At 43.3% G+C, this 25981-nt stretch overlaps 2 protein-coding genes across 4 annotated transcripts in view; one reads left to right on the forward strand and one right to left on the reverse strand.

Annotated features, from left to right (window-relative positions):
• Window positions 1-17345, reverse strand: part of ABHD3 (abhydrolase domain containing 3) — a 66096-nt gene extending 48751 nt beyond the window's left edge. For 2 of the 3 annotated variants that reach the window (XM_021096171.1, XM_021096169.1), the window contains exons 1-2: window positions 17094-17228; window positions 4728-4868 (exon numbers count right to left, since the gene is read on the reverse strand). In XM_021096171.1, the coding sequence (XP_020951830.1) occupies window positions 4728-4868; window positions 17094-17132 (180 nt within the window). In that variant the 5' untranslated portion in view covers window positions 17133-17228. Of the gene's footprint in view, window positions 1-4727; window positions 4869-17093; window positions 17229-17324 lie in introns of those variants that run through there. The other variant, XM_021096170.1, reaches the window with a different exon arrangement.
• MIB1 (mindbomb E3 ubiquitin protein ligase 1) overlaps window positions 17620-25981 on the forward strand; it is a 125150-nt gene continuing 116788 nt past the window's right edge. Inside the window, exon 1 of the mRNA XM_003356369.4 lies at window positions 17620-18360. Coding sequence (XP_003356417.1) covers window positions 18132-18360 — 229 coding nt within the window. The 5' untranslated portion in view covers window positions 17620-18131. The remainder of the gene's footprint in view (window positions 18361-25981) is intronic.

A 25981-nucleotide genomic window follows, 5' to 3' on the forward strand; every position in this document is an offset into this window, starting at 1 on the left:
AGTTAACCGTCGCCTGGGAGTTCCCATTGTGGTGCAGCAGAAATGAATCTGACTAGTATCCATGAGGATGCAAGTTTGATCCCAGGACTCATTCAGTCAGTTAAGGATCAAGCTTTACTGTGAGCTGTGGTGTAGGTCGAAGACACAGCTCCAATTTGACCCCAGCCTGCGAACTTCCATGTACTGCGAGTGCGACCCTAAAAAACCAAAACAACAACAAAAAAAAAAAAAAAGGTTAACCATCACCTGACAAAGTGGGGTTGTCACAAACCTCCAGTGTGTAAGAGCACAGAATCTGCCAACGGCAGTGAAATATTCGCCTGTACACACCCTTGCAAAATCCACTTTCCCTGAGTATGGGTGGGATGTGTAGATATGAAGGATGTCATTTCTGTTTTCATGTTACATTATATGGCAAAGGTGAAGTGATTTGTAGATGTAGTCAAGGTCTGCAATCTGTGAGTTAATCAAAGAGGAGGTTATCCTGGTTGGACTGACCTAATCAGATGAGCCCGCAGGGGTCAGGCATGGGAGAGGTCAGAGATTCTTTCTTCTCCTGGCCTTTAAGAAGCATGCCTCCATAAAAGCTGCAAGAAACTGAATTCTCGGAATAACCACACTTACTTGGAAGAGGATCCTGAACCTTAGACCATTGAGTGGAATGTCAGCAGTAAGTTTTACATAAATGCCCTTTATCATGGGGAAGAAATTCCCTTCTAGTTTGTTGTGGGTTTTCTGCATGAAAAGGTGTTGGATATTTTCAAATGCTTTTTCTGCATTAAATGAGATGATCATGTGGTTTTTTTCTCCCCTTCATCCTTGTAATGTGGTATAATTTTTTTTTGGTTTTTAGGGCTGCACCTGTGGTATATTGCAGTTCCTGGGCTAGGGGTCTGCAGCTGGGCTAGGGAGCTGCAGCTGGCCTACCCCACAGCCATGACAACAGCAGATCTGAGCCACGTTGTCGGTGACCTAGGCTGCAGCTTGAGGCAATGCTGGCTCTTTAACCCACTAAGCCAGGCCAGAGATTGAAGCTGCATCCTCACAGAGATCCTTAACTTTCAGAGCCACATCGGGAATTCCATGGTATAGTTATTATACGTTGAACCACTCTTTCATTCTGGGATAAATCCCTCTTGGTCATGATGAATACTCTTCTTACTGAGCTGCTGGGTTAGATTTGCTACTACTTTTTGGAATATTTTTTTTTTCTTTTTTTGTCTTTTGTTGTTGTTGTTATTGTTGCTATTTCTTGGGCCACTCCTGCGGCATATGGAGGTTCCCAGACTAGGGGTTGAATCGGAGCTGTAGCCACCAGCCTACGCCAGAGCCACAGCAATGCGGGATCCGAGCCGCGTCTGCAACCTACACCACAGCTCACGGCACCGCCGGATCGTTAACCCACTGAGCAAGGGCAGGGACCGAACCCGCAACCTCATGGTTCCTAGTCGTATTCGTTAACCACTGCACCAAGAGGGGAACTCCTGGAATATTTTTTTAATCTATAGTCATAAGGGATATTGGTCTCTAGTTTCCCTTTTTTGTGTTGGTTTCGTCTGGCTTTGGTATCAAGGTAATAGTGTGTCATAGAATGAGTTAGTAAATGCTTTGTTTTTTATTTTTCAGAAGCGTTTAAGAAGCATTGGTGTTAATTCTCTTTTAAATGTTTGGTGGAGTTCACCCATGAAGCCCTCTGGCCTTAGGCTTTATTTGCGGGAGTATCTGCGGGGGAGGGGTAGGAGGTAGTGGGAAGGTTTTTGATTTCTGATTGAATCTTTTTACTTACTATAGGTCTGTTCTATTTCTTGAGTCAGTTTTGGTAGTATGTATTTTTCTAGGAGTTTGTCCATTTCATTTAGATTATCTAATTCGTTGGCACACAGATGTTCATATTTTTTCCATTTTTTAAAGCATTATTGAAATATAGTTGATTTACAATGTTGTGATAACTTCTGCTATTGTGATAATTTCTGGTGTACAGCAAGGTGATTAAGTTGTACATGTACACACATTCATTCTCTTTCAGATTCTTTTCCCACATAGATTATCACAGAATATTGGGTAAAGTTTTCTGCACAGGTCCCCAATGGCCACTCATTTCATATACCTCAGTGTGCATGTGCCAGTCCCAAACCCCCAGTCCACCCCTCCCCCCAACCTGTCCTCTTTCATAACCATAGTTTGTTTTCAAAGTTTGTGAGTCTGTTTCTGTCCTGCAAATAAGCTCTTCTGTATCTTATTTTTAGGTTCCACATATAAGTGATATCACATGATGGCTTTCCGATTCAGTCTTTTTACTTGCTATAGGTCTGTTCAAATTTCTCTATACATTTTTTTTTTTTCCTTTTTAGGGCTGCACCTGAGGCATATAGAGGTTCCCAGCTAGAGGTCAAATTGGAGCTGCAGCTGCTGGCTTACACCACAGCCACACCAATGCCAGATCCGAGCTGCATCTGCAATCTGCACCACAGCTCACGGCAATGCCGGATCCTTAACCCACTGAGCGAGGACAGGAATCAAATCTGTGTCCTCATGGATGCCAGTCAGATTCGTTTCTGCTGAGCCACGAAAGGAAATCCTGCAATCAGATTCTTAACCCACCGGGCCACAGTAGGAAATCCTATATTATAAATTTTTTCAAAATTATATGTAAATACATATTATTTATTTATTTTGTCTTTTTTTGCCTTTTCTAGGGCTGCTCCTGCAGCATATGGAGGTTCCCAGGCTAGGAGTCGAATTGGAGCTGTAGCCACCGGCCTACGCCACAGCCATGGCAAATTGGGATCCAAGCTATGTCTGGGACCTACACCACAGCTCATGGCAGTGCCAGATTCTTAACCCACTGAGCAAGGCCAGGGATCAAACCTGCAACTTCATGGTTCCTAGTCGGATTCTTAACCACTGAGCCACGATGGGAACTCCCATATTTATTTATTTTTTTATTTTTGGCCATGCCCCTAGCATTTGGAAGTGTCTAGGCTAGGTATCAAACCCACACCACTGCTATAACCAGAGCCACAGCAGTGACAATGCCAGAGCCTTAACCTGCTGAGTCACAAGTGAACTCCCATAAATACATATTTATTTATGTAGTAAATACATGCACTGTTTTGTTATATATGTATTATATATATTCTATGTATATGATCAAATCTATATAACAAAATTTGTCACTTTAACCATTTTTAAGTATAAAAGTCAATGACATTTAATTACATTTACAATGTTGTGCAATCATCACCACTTCCATTTCTTTTTTTTTTTTTTTTTTGTCTTTTTGTCTTTTGTTGTTGTTGTTGTTGTTGTTGCTATTTCTTGGGCCGCTCCTGCGGCATATGGAGGTTCCCAGGCTAGGGGTTGAATCGGAGCTGTAGCCACTGGCCTACGCCAGAGGCACAGCAACGCAGGATCCGAGCCGCGTCTGCAACCTACACCACAGCTCACGGCAACGCCGGATCGTTAACCCACTGAGCTAGGGCAGGGACCGAACCGGCAACCTCATGGTTCCTAGTCGGATTCGTTAACCACTGCGCCATGACGGGAACTCCAACCACTTCCATTTCTAAAACTTTTTCTTAGCCCCAAGAAGAAACTCTATAACCACTGAGCAATAACTCCTCAATCGTCTTTCCACCAACCCCTCTGATGACTTCTAATCTACTTGCTATCTTTACGGATTTGACTATTAAAGGTACCTCATATAAGTAGAATCTACAATATTTATCCTTCTCTCTCTGGTATAGTTCACTTATTATGATGTCTTTAAGGTTCATTCATATTGTAGCATCAGAACTTCACTTGTTTTTATGGCTAAATAATATTCCACTGTATGTATACACCACATTTTGTGTATCCATTCATCTGTTGATGAACACTTGGGTTGTTTCCTCCTTTTGGCTATTGTGAATAATATTGCAATGAACATTGTTATATAAATATTAGTTTGAGTGACTTCTTTCAACTTCTTTGGGTATATATCTAGGAATTGCTAGATCCTACTGTAATTCTTGTTTTATTTTCTTTTTATGTTGTCAGAACATACATAGATAAAATTTAACCATTTTTTTTCTTCCTTTTTTTTATGGCCACATCCATGGCATATGGAAGTTCCTGGGCCAGGGACTCAATTCAAGCCTCAGCTGCAGCAATGCCAGATCCTTTAACCCCCTGCACTGGGCCAGGGATCAAACCCATACTTCTGTAGTGACCTGAGCTGCTGCAGTTGAACTCTTAACCCACTGCCCTAATGGGGGACATCCTATTTAATTTTTTTTGCTTTTTAGGGCTGCACCTGCAGCACATGTAAGTTCCCAGTCTAGGAGTTGAATTGGAGCTAGTGCTGCTGGTTTACACCACAGCCACAGCAGCATGGGATCTGAGCTGTGTCTGCAACCTATACCACAGCTCAGGCAATGCCGGATCCCAGACCCACTAAGTGAGACCAGGGATCGAACCCGTATCTTCATGGTTACTAGTCAGATTTGTTTCTGCTGCACCACAATGGGAACTCCTTAACCATTTTTAAGTGTACACTTTAGTGGCATTAACTATGTTTGGATTGTTATGCAACCATCACCATCACCTATCTCTAGAACCCTCTCATCTTCCCATTAGAATATCCATCTCAGTGAAACGTCGTAAGTGTGGTAGAGCTTGGAGGTAGAGAAGTAACAGATAAGAGAAGATTTATACAGTTGAGCACTAGGAACGACAATGGGACTCACTGCCAATTTGCAGTTTTTTCTGCGATGGAATGTCTGAGAGCGCTCAAAGGGGTTCACGGTAACATGCAGAGCTGCTGGAATTAATGTTGAATGTCTGAACACATGCCAACAGGAGGAGAAGGATTGCTCTCTCTCTTCTTCCTGGGAAAACAAAATGAAACACACCTAAGATTTCACAAGGGTCTTGTTACATCACTCAAGTTCTCACTGGTTGGTGAATCTCATTTGCGAGGACAAACAAAAAGGTGCTATATTTTGGCTTGGAGGAGAGGGGCTGGAATAAATTCATGGGGATGATGCAAGTATGTCTCAGTTCCCAAAGACAAATGCTGTCAGGCAAGGGGTGTGTGCAGGCTGATATTGTCCCTACTTCTCAGCAGAGTGTCTTCAAGAGCCAGCCTGGCACACAGGTCACATGGCCCCTAAAATTCTTGCATTTGACAAGCTTGGCCAGAGAAATGTATGCAGTGTCCTCAGACACCAACTTCTGGCGGTTCTCAATGCTAAGCATGCTGGAATATATTACAAGGCAAATCAAGAACCATTACATGTACAAACATTGCTAACACCTTTGTCTTACGTGTGAAGAAACTGGGATCAGAGAAGTTAGGTGATTTGCTGAAGCACACAGAGCTAGTAAGTAAGCCTCAGTGGTAGTTACCAGGCTCCTGATTTCAGTGCTCATGTCGGCCTACCATATTGTTTCTCTTCAAAAATACTGGTGCTACCTAAAATGTCAGATGAGGCATTCCTGTCGTGGCTCAGTGGGTTATGAAACCGGCTAGTATCCATGAGGATAAGGGTCTGATTCTGGCCTCGCCGTGAACTGTGTTGTAGGTTGCAAACAAGGCTCAGATCTGGTGTTACTGTGGTGTTAGCTGGCAGCTGCAGCTCCAATTTGACCCCTAGCCTGGGAACTTCCATATACCACACCTGCTGCCCTAAAAAAAAAAATTAATGTCAGATGATTTCCTCTAAATCTGTTTTGGAATACAAACAATTTCAGCTTAAGCATTGTGGTATGTTCCAATGTGATCACTAATATTTATTTTCCGCAATGAATCTTGAGCATTTATTCTACTTTCTTTGGCACTGGTATCTTTTTTTTTTTTTTTTTTCTTTTCAGGGCTGCACTGATGGCATGTGGAGGTTCCCAGACTAGGGGTCTAATTGGAGCTACAGCTGCTGGCCCAGACCAAAGCCAAAGCAAGGCAGGATCCGGGCCACATCTACGACCTACACCACAGCTCATGGCAATGCTGGATCCTTAACCCACTGAGCGAGGCCAGGAATTGAACCTGCAACCTCATGGTTCCTAGTGGGATTCATTTCCGATGTGCCACATGATAGGAACTCCGGCACTGGTATCCTTGCTTCTGCTGTTAGATCAGCTGCTTTGGTTAGAGCTGACATCACCTCTAATTTACGAGTCATGTGAAACCCAGACCTATCATGACCTCAGAGTTTGATTCAAAGATAGGTACGATTTCCATTTGCAGTCACTGTCTTATAAGGAGGCTTTACTGAGACTGTTAGGAGAGGGCAGGGAACCTCTTTTCCACTGGAACTTCTAGCAGTGAGGATGAATGAAGCCAAGAGCTTGAGGCCACTTGGTAACTACAAAGGAAACCAAGAAAAGGAAAGGCAGAAATGGGAACTGAAGAAAATCTGAATCCTAATCTAATAGATTTCTCCTTTCAGAGAAGCCAATTTGAACTGCATTTTCTGTCTTCTGAAGTAAAGATTCCAACTAATATAATATTGTTTTTGTTGTTTAGGAAAAAATAATTTTAGAAAGGAAGAGGATGGACGTCACTAGAGAATAAAATTTTCACTTATCAAATTATGAGTCAAGAACTTGAATTAGGATTGCTTTCAGGTTCAAGTTACAAAACAACTAAGAAGAATGATCTAAAAACATCTTCAACAAAAAGGGTATTTAGGTCTTCATAAAAAAAGAAGTCTAGAAGCAGAGAAGCAAGGAAGTACCAGGGTTAGTTAACTTGTCAGTGCAACGATACCACTGAGGACCCAGAACCCCTGCTATGGGCGTGGACTGGGAAAAAGTTTGACTCTGAGACTTAGAATGAAGGCATTTGTGTGGATTCAGACAAATCTGAAAACTTGAACCTCCATGTCCTCCTTAGATTCTCTTTCTCCATCTATTTCTCTTTCCATCTTTCTTTCTTCCAAATTTTTTCCTTTTTTAGCCATCCAGTGGTATATGGAGTTCCAAGGCCAGGGATAAGATCCGAGCCCCAGTTGTGACTTATACCACAGCTTGCAGCAATGCTGGATCCTTTAACCCACTTGGTGAGGCCACGGACCGAACCTGCATCCTCAAGGAGACTATATTGGGTTCTTTTTTTTTTTTGTCTTTTTGCTATTTCTTGGGCCGCTCCAGTGGCATATGGAGGTTTCCAGGCTAGGGGTCCAGTCGGAGCTGTAGCCACTGGCCTACACCAGAGCCACAGCAACACGGGATCCGAGCCGCGTCTGCAACCTACACCACAGCTCAGGGCAACGCCGGATCGCTAACCCACTGAGCAAGGGCAGGGACCGAACTCTCAACTTCATTGTTCCTAGTCGGATTCGTTAACCACTGCACCAAGAGGGGAACTCCTATATTGGGTTCTTAACCCACTGAGCCACAATGGGAACACCTCTTTCAACTTATATTAAAAGTTTAGGACTCATAAATAAGTTGCAAAAATAGTAGATAGTTCCTGTGTGCCCTTAGCTCAGTTTTCTTCAATGATTAGTACCTTACATAACCACAGTACTTTGTAAAATGCAGGAAACTAACATTGGTACATTATTAACTCAGATACAGACCTTATTCAGATTAGCCAGCTTTTACATGCACTTTTTTTTTGAGTGTATAGTTCTATGAAATTTTATCATGTGTGGATTAATGTAACTGACACCACCATCAGAATTCAGAACTGTTTCAACACCATAAAGAAACTCTGGAGTTCCCGTCGTGGCGCAGTGGTTAACGAATCCAACTAGGAACCATGAGGTTGCGGGTTCGGTCCCTGCCCTTGCTCAGTGGGTTAACGATCCGGCGTTGCCGTGAGCTGTGGTGTAGGTCGCAGATGCGGCTCGGATCCTGCGTTGCTGTGGCTCTGGCGTAGGCTGGCAGCTACAGCTCCGATTCGACCCCTAGCCTGGGAACCTCCATATGCTGCGGGAGCGGCCCAAGAAATAGCAAGAACAACAACAAGAAGACAAAAGACAAAAAAAAAAAAAAAAAAAAAAAAAAAGAAACTCTTGTATTACACGTTTCCACCTGTTCTACCCTTGGCCACCATTGACCTCTTCTCTATAACTTTGTCATTTCAAGAATGTTATATACATGGATTTATACAGTATGTAACCCTTTGAGATCCATCTAGGTGGTTGTGTATATTTTCATTCCTTTGAGCTTTCTTTGCCAACCCAAACGCTCCTTCTCCCCATATCTGAGGAGACTAGCTTTCTTTTATTGAAGACCCTATAGTGAATTCATCTGATGTCTTTCCTTGTCTGACTTGGGAGAAGAAATATTATAAGCTCCCCCAAATTGCAAGATTTCGCAAATTTATATTGTCAGAGACCTGAGAATATATGGGGAATGGATTGTACAAGTGCCTGACAAAAAAGAATAGAATTTAACATTGGGCTGGGATGAATTTATCAATATGGGAGCACTTTCCAGAGTTTTTGGACAAATGTGTAGTTTGGTTGATGAATGTGGCTTATTTTCAGTAGGTTAAGATGCCAAAACTTCCCTAGTATAATTTTTTTTTTTTTTTGTCTTTTTGTTGTTGTTGTTGCTATTTCTTGGGCCGCTCCCGCGGCATATGGAGGTTCCCAGGCTAGGGGTTGAATCGGAGCTGTAGATACCGGCCTACGCCAGAGCCACAGCAACACGGGATCCGAGCCGCGTCTGCAACCTACACCACAGCTCATGGCAACGCCGGATCGTTAACCCACTGAGCAATGGCAGGGACCGAACCCACAACCTCATGGTTCCTAGTCGGATTCGTTAACCACTGCGCCATGACGGGAACTCCCCTAGTATAATTTCAAGGAAGGAACCTAAGAGCTTTAGAAGCAGGAAAAGTCGTCCTGAAGGAGACTCTTTTTGTTAAGACAGTGAGAAATGCATCAATTGGTGGGGGTCACTAGCCTCTTTAAAAAGCTCATTGATGGCTGCCACCTGCAGGTCAGGGCTGATGGTGGGAGATTTCACCACTGAAATAGGTTCTTTTATTTCAAGGCCAGAATCACAGAGGTCAGGTGTCAGTCCTTAACTCCCAGAGACTAAGTGAATGTAGATAATAAAATGGGCAGTGGGACCAGTGTGGCAGTCAGAATGTTTTAACTCACATAGATCTATGGCAGTGGCTATTAATCATAGTGCATTAAATAGATGAGCACCTCACTTAAGTAATTTTTTTTACATTAAATTTTTTTTTTTTTTTTTTGTCTTTTTGCCTTTTCTAGGGCCGCTCCCTCAGCATATAGAGGTTCCCAGAATAGGGGTCTAATTGGAGCCATAGATGCTGGCCGACGCTAGAGTCTCAGCAACGCAGGATCCGAGCTGCGTCTGCAACCTAAACCATAGCTCATGGCAACGCCAGATCCTTAACCCACTGAGCAAGGCCAGGGACTGAAACCCGCAAACTTATGGTTCCTAGTTGGATTTGTTAACCACTGCGCCACGTCGGGAACTCCACATTAAAAAAATTTAAGTGCAGTTGATATACAATGTTGTGCCAATTGCTGTAGTAAATTTTTTTTTCTTGTATTTTGTCTTTTTAGGGCCGAAGCTGCGGCATATGGAGGTTCCCAGGCTAGGGGTCCAATCAGAATTGTTGCTGCCAGCTTACGCCACAGCCATAGCAACAAGGGATCTGAGCTGCATCTGTGACCTACACCACAGCTCAGGGCAATGCTGGATCCTTAACCCACTGAGTGAGGCCAAGGATTGAACCCACAACCTCATGGCTCCTAGTCGGATTCATTTCCGCTGTGCCATGGCAGGAACTCATGCAGTAATTTTTGATTTATATAATCAGAAAACCTCTAGCTCTGGTAGGCAGAGACCTGAGTCACCACAGTGAAGAGCCATACTGCAGCCTTTCACCCACATATGCCAATAAAGTATCATTCATTTACAATGTGCCAATTTCTCCCATACAGCAAAAGTGACCCAGTCATACATATATATACATTTCTTTCTCATCCTCCATCACATTTTATCCCAAGAGATTAGATATAGTTTCCTGTGCTATAGTTATTATTCATTCTAAATGTAGTAGTTTGCAATAGATGCCATTTTACAAGTCCTTGAATAAAGAGGAGGTTGGGTCTTCTTGAGAGAGCCCTGTGACACAGCCAAAAATGTATCTAGAACACTCCCTTTTTTTTCCTCCCCTCAAAAAACCAGCAGCCATTTTCCAGAGTGAATGGGCACTAGGGAAAGGAAAATTTCCCTTTTAGAAATTCCTATATACTAGCAATGAGTATGCCAACCCTTATGGGCACCCAAGAAGCCACCGGAACCCACTGGTCAGAGTGGCAGCTTATGGAGGTCACATGGTAAATCCAGTTTTGGCTCCAGTACACTGTACAATGATTTCCAGAGTTAGTTCCCTAGTTCCTGAATGCACAATTGGAGCATACTTACTTGGCAAATGGAAGAACATGTATATTGGCTTCCTGATCTACGGAGTGAAACATAATAGCAAGAAAGTCCAAATGGAAGTCCTGTTAACTGCTCTTCTTCATCAAAACAATAAACCCAAAGCAAATCACCTCCCTAGGGCACCTGCAGAGATGAGTGCCATCACTGTTGAGAACAGTAACAGCCATACTTGTTTTCTTCTTTTCTTGCTGTATTAGTTTCCAAGGGCTGCTGGAAGAATGTATCATAAACTTGGTAGATTAAAACAACAGAAATTTACTCTTCTTCAGTTCTGGAGGCCAGAAATCCAAAGTCATGGTGTTGTCAGTGCCATGCTCTCTCTTTGAAGGCTTCAGGGAAGAATCTTTCCCTGCGTTTTCTGGGTTGCTGGCAATTCTTATCATTATCTCAAATCTCTACCTCTGTTGTCACATGGCCTTCTTTCCCTTGTGTCGGTGTATCCAAATCTCCTTTCCCTTCTCTTGTAGGACATTAGTCATTGGATTTAGGGCGCATTCTATTCTAGTATGACATGATCTTAATTTACTTAAATCTACAAACACTCTTTTTTCAAATAAAGTCATATTTGCAGCTATCAGAGGTTATTTTTTGGAGAACATAATTCAATGTGCAACACTTTTTTTTTTTTTTTTTGGTCTTTTGTCTTTTTAGGGCCGCAACCATGGCATATGGAGGTTCCCAGGCTAGGGGTCTAATTGGAACTGTAGCCGCTGGCCTACGCCACAGCCACAGCAACATGGGATCCGAGCCGCGTCTATGACCTACACCACAGCTCACGGCAACACCGGATCCTTAACCCACTGAGCAAGGCCAGGGATCAAACCTGCGTCCTCATGGATGCTAGTCAGATTCATTTCCGCTGAGCCATGGTGGAAACTCCTCAATGTGCAACACTTGTTATGTATAAAACCAATTATTTTCCAGATTATTTTTTATTGAGGTGTAACTGACATACACTGTATTAGTTTCAGGTGTACAACCTAGTGATTTGACATTTGTACATGTGGCAAAATGATCATCACAGTAAGCTAACAGCTGTCACTACACACAGAGGTGTTTTTCTTGTAATGAGAACTTTTAAGATCTACTCTCTTGGCAACTTTTAAATACATGATACAGTATTATTAACTATAGTCATCATGGTGTATGTTACATCCCTATGACTTATTTTATAACTGGAAATTTGTACTTTTGACCTCCTTCATCCAATTTGCCCACCCTCCAATCACTGCCTTTGGCAACGACAAATCTATAAGCCGTTTTTTTTTTTTTTAATTTCACATATAAGTGAGACCATACAGTATTTGTCGTTCCATTTAACTTATTTCATTTAGCATAATGTTCTCAAGGTCCATCCATGTTGTCACAAATAGCAAGATTTCATTCTTTTATGGTTGAATAATATACCATTGTGTGTGTATGTGATATATGTGTATTATAATTCCTTTATCCATTCTTCCTCCTATGGACTCTGCCATTTTATATGAGTGTTGGTTGTTTTTGAGACTTCTTTCTTTTTTGTCAGTCTAGCAATACATCACCTGTGGCACATGGAAATTCCAGGGCCAGAGACTGACTCTGAGCCACAGCTTTGACTTACACCACAGCTGTGGCAAGGGGAGGCAGGGCCAGGGTTCAAATCTGTGCTTCTACAGAGACCTGAGCTGCTGCAGGTGAATCATTAACCCACTATGCCACAGCAGGCACTCCTGTGGTTAACGAGAATGTAGATTACAGAGCATCTAGGAGGAACTGTGGTTGAACCGGAAATGGAATTAATATCTCCCAGATATGGATATGGTGATGAGTGGGACTTTGTGCCATCTCTTTTTGGGGAGAGGGTGAAGGTATCTTCATTTTAAGTGAAGTATTTGCATCCTGTCAAGCAGATGAATGATGTTACTCCCTTGTTTCGTGGAAGTTTAAGTATAATAGAAGGGTGAGAATGGTGCTGAGTACCCCCAGGGTAGTCTGTTCTTTTTACTTGTAGGAGACTAATGGGAGACCAGCTGATGACAGGAGAAGCCATTTTTTGCTTTCTGCTTCTGATGGAGCTTCAGGCAGCATCCGGGTTCCTACTCAAACAAGGCAGTTCCAGGGGCTGCAGTAGCAGAGTGTGCCCTCCAGTCATGGAGTTCTTTGGCAACAACAGCAGCATTCCCACACCAGCAGCTTCAAGGGCATGGTGATTGTGGGTCCTAGGTAACATTACTTTTTCTTCTCTTTTTCTAGTCCCGAGGACTAGGGTTTTCCAGGACTTTCTAATCTTTTTGCTCTTGCAGTCCTTCTCATGCTTTTGCCAACAATTAGCTGCATTCAATTCCTTCTGTTTGAATATTTATTTATTAATTTATTTTGCTTTTTAGGGCCACACCCGCGGCATATGGAAGTTCCCAGGCTAGGGGTCTAATTAGAGCTACAGCTGCTGGTCTAGGCCACAGCCACAGCAACACTGGATCCTAGCCGAGTCTGTGGCCTACACCACAGCTCACGACAACGCCGGATCCCCAACCCACTGAGCAAAGCCAGGTATTGAACCCACATCCTCATGGGTATTAGTCAGATTTGTTTCTGCTGAGCTGGGACGGGAACTCCTGTTTTAATATTTAGAATGGCTTTTTTTTTTTTGCTTTTTTATGGCTGTACCCACAGCATCTGGAAGTTCCCAAGCTAGGGGTCGAATCAGAGCTGCAGCTGTGGGCGTGCGTCACAGCCACAGCAATGCCATATCCTAGCTGCATGGGACCTACATCACAGCTCGTGGCAACGCCGGATACTTAACTCAATGAGTGAGGCCAGGGATCCTCATGGATATTAGTTGGGTTCGTTACCACTGAGTCACAACTGGAACTCTTGAGAGTGGCCTATGCTTTTTTTTTTTTTGTCTTTTTGCCTTTTTCTAGGGCCAATCCTGCGGCATGCAGAGGTTCGCAGGCTAGGGGTCCAATCGGAGCTGTAGCCACCGGCCTACACCACAGCCACAGCAACTCGGGATCCAAGCCTCGTCTGCAGCCTACACCACAGCTCACGGCAATGCCATATCCCTAACGCACTGAGCATCGAACCGGCAACCTCATGGTTCCTAGTCAGATTCGTTAACCACTGAGCCACAACGGGAACTCCTGGCCTATGCTTTTTTAACTGGACACTAGCTGATACACTTTTCTTCTTGGGCACCCAGCTAAGCTACCTTTTTCTCCTCTTTCAGTTAGATGTTGCTGAATTCTAGATGATGGAATGTGACTGCGTGGAATGCTATTTGGGGCCAAGGCTTTGAGAAGTAAGTATGCCTCCCTCTGTATTTCTTTCCCACTTTCTTAAACTAGACAATGATGACTTTAGGGGGTGGTGGAACAATAGCATAAGTCTCTCAATCACCACGTGGAGGAAAGCATTAGGCTATCATATGAATGAGGAACAAAAGTTGTATCTGAGCCTTTATGTGTTTTGGGGTCCATTGCAGTAGACAGTGTTACTCTAATAAAGTCACTCTCCAAATACTGGACATTTTTATAGATTCTAAAGCAGACACAGATTCAGTCATAGTGTAGGATAGTAGATGAATGGCAAAATGACTTCATTTCTGAAGCAAGGGTTTATTTTTAATCTTACTTATGGTTGGAATAAAAATCTTACCAGTTTCCAATGGCAAATGTTTCTGATCAAATGGGCAGATAAGCATACATGTGTTCAAAATGACTATGTTCTAAGCATGACAGACACATGTATAATTTATACATTAATAAGTACACATTTTAGAAGTACACGTTCAAAAATTTTGTACTGAAAGGGTGTCTGATCAAAAATATTTGGAGACGATTTGCAAAGTGCATTAATTTAAGGGTCCCGAAATAGACTTAGCAACATGATAGTTTATAAATTCACAAGGTATTTAATGAGGGGATGGATGGATAAAAGAGTGTTTAATATACAGAAATTCATCCAGTGTTAGATGGGTTATAGTTTTACCTTATTTCTTAATTTCCTCTGTAATACTGGGCACAATGCTGGCCTCATTTTCTTATCAAATATGAGGAATAGGCTAATTTGATTAATTGTGCTCAGTGGTACTCCAGAGATTTTGATGAGTTTCTGTATAGCCCCTGCAAAGATAGGAGGAAGCGAAGACCACAGGCAGGTTCCGGCCTTGCTATGTTGCTTCATCCATAGAGAACCTATTTCCTGTTATAGGTCATATGTACAGAGTAAGAACAGAGGATTTGTTAAGCGGGTGTGGAGGGGAGGGAGGAAGAAAAGAAAACCACTGGGGAGTTCCCGTCGTGGCGCAGTGGTTAACGAATCCGACTAGGAACCATGAGGTTGCGAGTTCGGTCCCTGCCCTTGCTCAGTGGGTTAACGATCCGGCGTTGCCGTGAGCTGTGGTGTAGGTTGCAGACGCGGCTCGGATACTGCGTTGCTGTGGCTCTGGCGTAGGCCAGTGGCTACAGCTCCGATTAGACCCCTAGCCTGGGAACCTCCATATGCCGCGGGAGCGGCCCAAAGAAATAGCAAAAAGACAAAAAAAAAAAAAAAAAAAAAAACCAAGAAAACCACTGGGCTAGATCTCTTAAGATCTGTTTCCATTTTAAGGGCAAATAAAATTCAAAGTTATTATAACTAATCTCTAGTATTGAGAATAAAAGCCTACCTATATATTAGACGTCTTCATAAGTATAAACTCCTGGGTGAGATGAATACAATCATACTTATCAAAACCATTATCAATATGCTGAGTTTGATGTAAAATGTAAGGTTGCACTGTTAAGAATCTTGGTGTTTTTTGTTTGTTTGTTTGTTTTTTTTTGTCTTTTCTAGGGCCACACCCATGGCATATGGAGGTTCCCAGGCTAGGGGTCTAATTTGAGCTGTAGCTTCTGGCCTACGCCAGAGTCACAGCTGTGCGGGATCCGAGCTGTGTCTGTGACCTATACCATAGCTCTTGGCAATGCTGGATCCTTAACCCACTGATCGAGGCCAGGGATCGAACCTGCAACCTCATGGTTCCTAGCCGGATTTGTTAACCACTGGCTGAGCCACGATGTTAAGAATCTTAACATCTCAGCTGGCCTCTTCTTGAGTTAACTTTCTTTACAAGGTAAAGCACAGTATAACTTGCCCAGTGGCTATATATTTTTAAAAATATTTTTATCAACTTATTAATGCATGTGATCAATTTAATTGGTTAACAAGAAAAGAAAGAAGCCAGAAAAGATCCCAGAGAGAGAAGAAAGAGTTGGCAGAGCAGGAATAGCACATTTTATACTTCCAAGATGAAAACACTTTAAAATACACTAGATATTTGGCTGGACTTTTTTGGTTTTTTGGCTGCGCCTATGGCATGCATTAGTTCCTGGGCCAAGGAATGAACCTGCGCCACAGCAGCGACCAAGATCTTTAAACTTTAGGCCACCAGGGAACTCCCTGGCTGGCCTTTTTTTTTTTTTTTCCTTCAAGGGCTGCACTTGCGGCATATGGAAGTTCCTGGGCTAGAGGCTGAGTTGGAGGTGCAGCCGCAGGCCTATGTCACAGACACAGCAACACCAAATCTGAGCCACATCTGTGACCTATGCTGCAGCTTGCAGCAACACCAGATCCTTAACCCACTGAAAAAGACTAGGGATTGAACCCATATCTTCACAGACACTATTTGGGTTCTTAGCCTGCTGAGCCTCAATGGGAACTCCTGGCTGGCCTATTTGGAACAAACATGTTAACTGTTTAGTTTCCAAAATAAGCTCTATTTGGAGTCCCCGTGGTGGCACAGCAGAAACAAATCCAACTAGGAACCATGAGGTTTCGGGTTCGATCCCTGGCCTCGCTCAGTGGGTTAAGGATCCGGCATTGCCGTGAGCTGTGGTGTAGGTTGCAGACACGGCTCAGATCTGGCGTTGCTGTGGCCCTGGTGTAGGCTGGCGGTAACAGTTCTGATTAGACACCTAGTCTGGAAACCTCCATATGCCGCAGGTGTGGCCCTAAAAAGACAAACCCCCTCCCCCCCAAAAAACCCAAAATAAGCCCTGTTTCGCCATACTGGTATTTTCCTATTTTATTTAATATGAAAAATTAAGAACATTTAATTAATTTCACTATATAATAATTCATGGGTTCCATTTTACACACCTTTTCTTTCCAACTGAATATTTCCTTCTGCTGAATATTTGTATTCTTTGCTTAATTGACTCTCAGGAAAAACAACAGTATGCTAACAATGCATCCGTGCTGGGCTGTGAACCAGTGGTTTTAAATCCTACACAAAGTCATTTAAGTAATAGCGGCCAGAATCCGCTCTTACGGTACACTTATTTTCCTTTCAGGGTTGTATTTTGCTATGGGAGGGGGGTGGAATTATTTAATGGATGGGAGTTGTTATAATGGGCAAAGTGCTTGTAAATCTCTTTCCCAGGAGCTTGTGCTGTTTGGAGTCTACTTGCCATCCTGACTCTGCACAAAAGCAAGACACACATCATTCATCACCATTCTGCTCAGCTTAAAAACACATCCCTAATCACATACTGCGGTCTGAAATGCTTTCAATTTACACAAACAAAAATACAGATTGCCCATAATTTGTCCTATTCCCCGCCCCATTAAAAAAGAAGACTAAAAGAACATGTAATCCCAAATTTCCACCCAGCACACCCAGGTACACAAGAATTTGAGGAAAGCCTGACCTCACCAGAGGGACCCAGTTTCAGCAACCCGGGTCGCATCCGGATCCTCACTTCCTCCAGTCCCACCTCCACCGCGGCCTGAGGGAGTTCCTTGCCCCGCCCCTTCCCTTACAGCCAATGGGGTGCGCCGCACCACCGGTCCACGACTACTCCGGGGAGCCACCCCTCCATCGCCTCAAGCTGGGGTGGATGTCTACCCCCCCTTTTTTTCCAGGCCGCGCGCATGCGCACTCTCATAAAGCCGTGGCGAGACGCTTAGGGATCAATTTTCCTCTCCTTTCTCTCCCCAGTCGCGCGGATCTCCAAAGCGCTTCCATCCTACTGTTGCTGAGAAGTCCCCTCCTAATCTCTCAGAGAAGGTGCTGCTCGGTCCTTGGGTGCTCCAGTACCCGGATGTGGAGCCGCTCTCGCCGGGCAGGGACTCTGTGGAGGGGCGGAGCGCGGCGGCGTGCGCGGGGGCAGAGAGAAGGGGGCCCCTGGGCCCGGACGCTAGCCGGACGCCGGGAGGTACCATCACTGCCCACGGGGGAGGAGGCGGCGCCGGCGCTCGGGCGTCCACCCTGGAGCAAGGGCCTGGGGGAGAAAACAGGCCAGCAGTTAGGCTTGCTCTCCGCCGACCGCGCCGTCTCTCCCGGGCTAGCCTCCCCCGGCCCCCCGCGCTCCCTGCGCTCCCGGCCGGGGGAGAGCGTGGTTTCCTGGCGGCCGTCGCTGTAGCCCGGCCCGGGAGCCCGGAGGAAGCGGGGGAGTCCCCGCCCACGGCCCCCTCCCCTCTGCCCGCCTGCCGCCGCCGCCGCCGCCTCCGAGCCGCTGCAGTCGGGCCTCCAGTCCGAGCGGGGGGCGCGGCGGCGGCGGCAACGGCTGGGGAGCGGCTGTGGGCTTGGCGGTGACTGCACCGCCGCCCCCGTGAGTTATTCCCACGTTCCCCGGGGCTCGCTGCCGCCCCCGCCGGCGCCGAGAGTCCGGCCGGGGCCCAACTCCCTCACGGGCCCTCCGGCGGCAGCGGCGGCGGCGGCGGCGGAGCCCACCGCCGGGGCCCCGATGAGTAACTCCAGGAATAACCGGGTGATGGTGGAAGGGGTCGGCGCCCGAGTAGTGCGCGGCCCGGACTGGAAGTGGGGGAAGCAGGACGGCGGCGAGGGCCATGTGGGCACGGTCCGGAGCTTCGAGAGCCCCGAGGAGGTGGTGGTGGTGTGGGACAACGGCACCGCGGCCAACTACCGCTGCTCCGGGGCCTACGACCTGCGCATCCTGGACAGCGCGCCCACCGGTAAGCGGCGGCCACCTGGCCCCCGGCTTGCGCGCGTTGGGGAAAGGGGGAGGCCGGGGAGAAGTGCGTCGCGAGGCTTGAAAGAGGCCCGCTGTTGGAACGCCTCGCCCTCAGCGCCGGGCTGGAGCGGAAAGAGAATGAGTCGAAAGAATTTTAGGTTCTTTACCTGGTAAACAAAAACTTACAGAGAAGACCCCTCCCCCGCCCCAATTCCCTGCACTCAATTCGCAAGAGAAACGGTGGCAGCAGCCTCACCGGGATGCTTTCAAGCCTGAAGACACAAAGCATCGGGAAAACAACAGACACTTCCCCTCCTTCTCTAGGGAAGGGATCTGGAGAGGCCTTTCTAACAAGCCATTGAAATTAATCAGCCACCGAGTGATAACTGTCCGAAGGGAGGCTTGCCTTGCCATATGGTGCGTAGTTGATGGGTTACAATTGCCGAGGGGCCATTGGTACCTCAGATTTTTTGAGATGCCCTCCCTCTCCCCCCAACACCTAAAAAGACTTGGAGTTCAGTAGCTGAATGCTACTTGGTACTTTGTGCAATGATTGAAAAATCCTCAATGTTTCCTCGTATATATTTATACCAACGAACGGAAAAAGTTTAAGCTGTTGAATTATATTTTTGTGTTAAATACTCTGTTCAAGTGAAAGATAGGTATAAGGGACACCTGGTATGTATATGTATTTTAACATCTCAGTTCATATGTAAGTTTGTGTCAGAGACTTATCCATTAACACAGCAGTGAGTCAGTGTCCTTGATTCACCAAATTTCAGGGAACTGTTTATTATTGACTCTTTAATATAATATGATAGACTGAAAGCCTGCTCTCATAAAATAATTTACTTGAATTCATGTTCACATAGATTTATCCTTGATACTTTGTTCAGTAGGAAATAGTTCAAATTTAAAGTTTGAAAATTTTCAGGAGTTCCCGTCGTGGCTCAGTGGTTAACGAACCTGAGTAGGATTCCTGAGAATGCGGGTTCGATTCCTGGCCTCCTTCAGTGGGTTAAGGATCCGGCGTTGCCATGAGCTGTGGTGTAGGTCGCAGACGCAGATCGGATCTGGCATTGCTCTGGCTGTGGCATAAGCTGGCAGCTGTAGCTCTGATTGGACTCCCAGCCTGAGAACCTCCATATGCAGTGGGTGTGGCCCTAAAAAGCAAAAAACAAAAACAAAAACAAACCAAAATGCTTAAATAAGTTTCTTCTGAAGCTTTACGATTGAGTTTGGCAAACTCTAACAAATCCTGAAATAGTTACATAGTTATTGTTAGCAGCAATAAAAAGGAAATTAACACAAGACAGTGCAGATTTTGAAAAAATAATTAATAAAATTGTGTTTCTTAGCTGTATTTTAATTTAATTTATTTTTTTGGCCATGTCTGAGGCATGTCGAAGTTCCGGGCCAGGAATTGAACCTGTGCCACAGCAGCGACAGTGCTTAACCCACTGTGCCACAAGGGAACTCCTCTTATCTGGGTTTTCAAATGTTGAAGAGGATGTATGTGTAGAAACAAAAGAAAAGGCTCAGAAGTACAAAAGAGGTTGCCAGGTTACCAGTTTCTTGTGTGTTCTTACAGAATACTCTATTCATTGCAAGCATGTGTATTGTAAATCAGCAATCCTTTTAAAGCACAGATGGCAATAAAGCACTATATTCTCTTCTGCACACTTGTTTCTTAGATTAATACAACATATTGGTGATTGTTCCATGTTAGCACATATAGGTCTATCCGATTCTTTTGTAGCTGCATAGTATTCCAGTGACTGGATGCAGTATTTGTTTAACCAGTGTTTTGTTGATGGGCATTTATACCGTTTCTTTTTTTTGTTTGTTTTTTTCCATTTTTGGCTGCCTTGCAGCATATGGAGTTCTTAGGCCAGGGATCAGATCCTAGCCACATTTGCAACCTGTGCTGTAGTTGCGGCACTACTGGATCCTTTTAACCGGCTATTCTGAGCTGGGGTGCTGATCCCTTTGCACTGCAGTGGGAACTCCCAGACTTTTTATTTACAATGATGCAGTGAATAAATCCTTGTACATATATCCTTGTGCATGTGTACTAAGTACTTCAGAAGTGGAATTGCATGTCAAAGGGTAACATATTTAACTTTTTGGCAGATGTTGACTAAGTGCCCTCTGAAAACATTTTACCAATTTACCCTTCTAGCAACACTGTGTGGGACATGTACCTGTTTCTGCTTACTCTTAAAATTTTATCATGCTGGCTCAAGCTAAAGTTTGACCACAGCTCAATAATTTGGAGGCATCTTGGGATCAGTAATTGTAGGTTTATGGGGTGTTTTAAATATCTTTCCAGGGTAAAGGTAAAGTGCAACAAATCCTGTACTACAGCAATTTTTTAAGGAATATTAATGCTGTCGTTATGTTTTTTAGTATGGAGTATATCTGTCATGTAAATAGTTTATCTTATGTAAAAATAGGCATTTTTCAGAGGTTTTAAAATCTTAGTTTAATTTATAAGGTAATTTTACATGTTATTTAATTTTTTTTGCATAGCAGTTCATCTTGTTTATCTGATTCTGTTGGCTAAATTTTAAAAGCACTTCTGGAGAAAATGTCAAGCAAATAAAGCAAGAAAATAAAGTTTCTTCAAAAGAAAACCTATGGGAGTTCCCTGGTGGCTCAGTGAACCCACAAGGATCCCTGTAGCATATAGAAGTTCCTGGGCCAGGGATTGAATCTGAGCCACAGCTGTGACCTACACTACAGCTTAGGCAATGCTGATCCTTAACCCACTGTGCCACAGAACTCCAGAGAAATGTGTTTTTATTTAATGCATTAAATAAATGTGTATTTATTTAATGCTTGTTTTTTGGTCAGTTGATTACAGAAAGAGTGGAGAAAATGAATTTGGGTTTCATATTAAAGTTCTTTCCACCCCCTCCTGAATATAGATAACAAAAGTTAGAGGTATAAGTTTAACAAAACCTGCTTCTGGTGTTGCTGACTGTTTTGGGGCCAGTTCTTTGTCCTTTTCAAGCAAAGAGTACTTCCTAGGTCATGTGTGGACCAGGTTCAATTGAAGGTCTAGAAATGCTCACTCTGGATAAAAAAGTGAAATGAATTAATAACCCTCAGCTTTTCTTTTCTGAGGTTCCCTATTTCTCTCCTGATCTGTTTCTAAAACTATAGGAGAAAAGAGTATTATCAGAGGACAGAGCCCTAGGAAAAAACAGGACTTGTGGGAACCATGTTTGGTGAATAGGATGCCAGACTTGGAAAGGATAAGATATTTGTGAGATGTTTTTTACTGATGGCATCTGCAGGGAAAACTTGATTTTCCTACAGATTCTTTTGTTTGTTTGTTTGTTTTTTTTTTGGTCTTTTGTCTTTTTAGGGCTGCACCTGAGGCATATGGAGGTTCCCAGGCTAGGGGTCTAATCCGAGCTGTTGCTGCCAGCCACAGCTACAGCAATGGCAGATCTGAGCCATGGCAGATCTTCCACCTACACCACAGCTCATGGCAACGCCAGATCCTTAACCCATTGAGCGAGGCCGGGGATCCAACCCGCAACCTCATGGTTGCTAGGCAGATTTGTTTCCATTGCACCATGATGGGAACTCCTGGATTCTGTCTATTTTAAAGACTTTGTAAAATGCCTTTTCCTTTTTATCTTTATCTACTAAAACCATGTTTTAAATGATGAAAGTCTTTCTAGTTTTAAAACTCCACACAGCTTGGTTGAACTGAGGAGCTCAAGGAATCAACTTGAAGAGCTCAAGAAATAGTTACCCCTTTGTCAGTACTTCTCAGACAGACAGGAAGCACACAGATTACCTAGGAACCTTTAAGAGTGCAGATTCAGATTCAGTAGGTATGGGATTCAGCAAGAGTATTTCTAAAAGTCCTCAGATGATGCAGATGATGCTGGCTCATGGATACACTTTGAATAGCAGGATGCTTGTTTGTTTGAGATGTCCACAGTCTTTATTGTCTCCTTTTCCCCTCAGCTGATTCCAAGTCTTCATTGTATGTCAGTAATATATGTCTCATAGAGATTGACATTACTGAGTGGGGAGAAAGGGGAAAATAAAAGAACATGAAACAGCTTTCTCATGTATGTATTTGTTTGCAAATACAATGCTGTTCTAATATATAGATTCTAAACTTTACTGCATTATCCCTCTAGTTGGATTAGATGTTTCTTTGGGGGTATATTTCCAGGAAGCTGTCCACTAGGGTCTCTCCTCCACCTGCTTTAATTGCTGGTCAGTGTGATCGAAGTGTGCTCTTGTGTTTCTGTCTACTGCCACAGGCATGCTATGCTGTAATTGTCTTTTACACTAGATTATGAGTTTGAGGGGAAGGGGGTGGGGAGAGAGAGAGAGGGAGAGAGTGTGTTCCTTGTATCTCCGTTTTCTAGCAAAGCCATGGCTGTGGGTGAATATTTTCTGAATAAAATAATCTTTTCAAAGAGCTTTAGACTCATTTGATCTGATGTTAGATAGATATCCTAACACAGATAAAAGGAAACTAAGGCTTGGAGAGAGGAAGAAACTTGTCCATTCAGATCTGGTGAATGGCAGGTATAGGATTAAAGAGTCGGGCCTTGCTTTTCTCCATCATTCTCTCTTCCACGTATAGTATAGTAGTTCAGAAATAATTACCATTTATACTGGTTTTCCTGAGGGAAAATTGACCAGGAAATTGAAATAAATTTAAATGGTTTATTTTAGTCTATGATATTGTTATTTGATTAACTTAAGGTAACACTATGGTCGGACATTAATGGTTTTCTGTTTGTGTATCCAGTATGTAACAGGTAGTATATTGTACATAATTTAGCCTCCTTTAAGGAAACATACCTGTCCTATTTTAGATCTTATGCTGTCAGAGTAAGTAATTGAGCTGCACATGAGGCGGTCAGTTCTCCAGCTGGTCAGCCTTTACTATCATGGTATTGTTTTTTTACTTTATTGGGGTTCTTAATTTTTATGTTTTGTTTCAAACAGTGGCTCAAAGCCCTCTCATCCTGGGCTCTTGAAGCCAGGCTCTGACCTTGGCAGAAGATATGACATGATCATATCTACTAAACTATCATATCCTACCCAATATTCAAATTACTGAAATCTCACCTTATTTATAAAGTTTCTTTTGTTTTATGACATAGAAAAATTGGCCTATTAATATTTATGCATGTATGTGTATGGTCAGGGGCAACGCAGAAAATTACATTACCTGGTGTGAAAGAAAAATTTCAGTTAGAAATTGGACGACAGCTAGTTAGCTTTTCCTTTATCTATAAAATAAATGAATTAGTCAATTTAAATATAAATTTTCCTCTAGCTTTGAAAATTTGATTTGACATTATAGAGCTAATAACTCTTCATACAGCTAACTCACAGCTAACCTGGGAAATAGAAATTAAAAGAGATTTCACTCCATTCATTTGATACATACTAAAAATATTATGTATTGATAAAGAATATTGGGAAATCAACAACTCTCAAGCTGCTGGTGGGATTGTAAATTGGTACAACCACTTTGAGAAGCAATTTGGCAACATTTTGTAAACTTCAAATATGCATATACCCTGCATTAAAATTTACTTTTAGGAGTTCCTGTTGTGGCTCAGCAGTAACAAACCCAGTTAGAATCCATGAGTACGTGGGTTTGATCCTTGGCCTTGTTCAATGGGTTAAGGATCCAGCATTGCAGTGAGCTGCAGTGCAGGTCACAGATGGGGCTCAGATCCCGTGTTGCTGTGGCAGCTGCAGCTGTGATTCTGCCCTAGTCTGGGTACTTCCATATGCTGCAAGTGCAGCCCTAAAAAGCAAAAAAAAGAATTTACTTCTAGTGTTATATTCACAAGATTCTCAAGCACAGTCATAAAGAGGTATGTATAAGTAAATTCGTTACAGTATTGTTTATAAAAGCAATAATTTGGAAAGTAATGAAAATTTATATGTAATGAGTATGTTATGTTGCATGACTCCCATACAATAAAATATTAACAGTTAAAATAAAAGAACTGGCCTATATCTACCAAAGATATGGTGAGTGCAAAAGTAGATTTTAATGAAATACTGTAGATAATGCTTTTTTTTTGGTCTTTTTGCTATTTCTTTGGGCCGCTCCCGCGGCATATGGAGGTTCCCAGGCTAGGGGTTGAATCGGAGCTGTAGCCACCGGCCTACACCAGAGCCACAGCAACGCGGGATCCGAGCCGCGTCTGCAACCTACACCACAGCTCACGGCAACGTCGGATCGTTAACCCACTGAGCAAGGGCAGGGACCGAACCCGCAACCTCATGGTTCCTAGTCGGATTCGTTAACCACTGCGCCACGGGAACTCCTAGATAATGCTTTTTATGTGAGTTTGAAAAAAAGACTAAAGCTTTTTTAATGGAAAATATGTAGAAAAAGGATAGCCACTTAGACTGAAAGGATTTAACCTTGGGGTGGTATTTTGGTATTTTACTTCTCATCTCATCAAAATATTTATATGTTTTTATATAAGAGCAATGTGATTTTTCTTCATTAGTATGTTAGTAAATCAAGTCTGAGTCAAAATTTGTTTTTTTTTTTCATTCTCGGTTTTGTTGGATGCTTTAGCTTTCAGGATACCTGATAGAGATAGATAATAGATCCAAAGGGAGGAAGTGCATTTCTTCTTTTTTTTTTGATCTCTTTAGGGCCGCACCCGTGGCCTATGGAGGTTCCCAGCCTACGCCACAGCCACAGCAACGCCAGATCCTTAACCCACTGAGCAAGGCCAGGGATTGAACCCGCAAACTCATGGTTCCTAGTTGGATTCGTTAACCACTGCGCCACGACAGGAACTCCACATGAGTTTAGTTTTTTAAAAAAATGTAGGGAGTTTCCATCATGGAACAGCGGAAATGAATCCAACTAGTATTCATGAGGATACGGGTTCCATCCCTGGCTTCGCTCAGTGTGTTGGGAATCTGGCATTGCTGTGAGCTGTGACGTAGGTTGCAGACAAGGCTCAGATCCCATGTTGCTGTGGCTGTGGTATAGGCCAGCAGCTGTAGCTCCTGATTTGACCCCTAGCCTGGGAACTTCCATATGCTGTGGGTATGGCCCTAAGAAGCAAAAAAAAAAAAAAAAAAAAATCTTCTAGAGGGAGCATACCACTAACAACCACTTTTCATTCCAGAAAAGGTGTACAATTTGGGAATGCTTATTTTGTAAAAAAAAAAAAAAAAAAAAAAAAAGTATGGAATTCATTCTTAATTTTGACAAAGCACTTTGTCTCAAGATAATTAACATGTTTTGTATCATTAGAACAAATTCCACAAGTCTGCTTAACTGGGTACAAAAAGATGCAGCATGTCTTCACTAGAAGTGAGCATCATTGTGAGGCCCTAATACTCCAAAACCCCCACCTCAGTACACCTGTATTCTGTGTGTGATGCGTGATTTTTTTGTGGGGGCCCACCGAGGGTGCTGGTAGTGTACAATTAGTAAACTAATTTCATTCTTAGACTTTTTTAGGCAAAAAGGTAAACATAAAAGTTTTAATAGAAGTATTTAATCCTTTATTCAGTATACTTGGGACTGAGTTCCTAAACTTTTGGATTTTATAGTATTTTGCTGTAATACAATGTGTTTGCCATTCACT

This window comes from Sus scrofa, chromosome 6 (assembly GCF_000003025.6).
Source record: "Sus scrofa isolate TJ Tabasco breed Duroc chromosome 6, Sscrofa11.1, whole genome shotgun sequence".
Lineage (NCBI taxonomy): Eukaryota > Metazoa > Chordata > Mammalia > Artiodactyla > Suidae > Sus > Sus scrofa.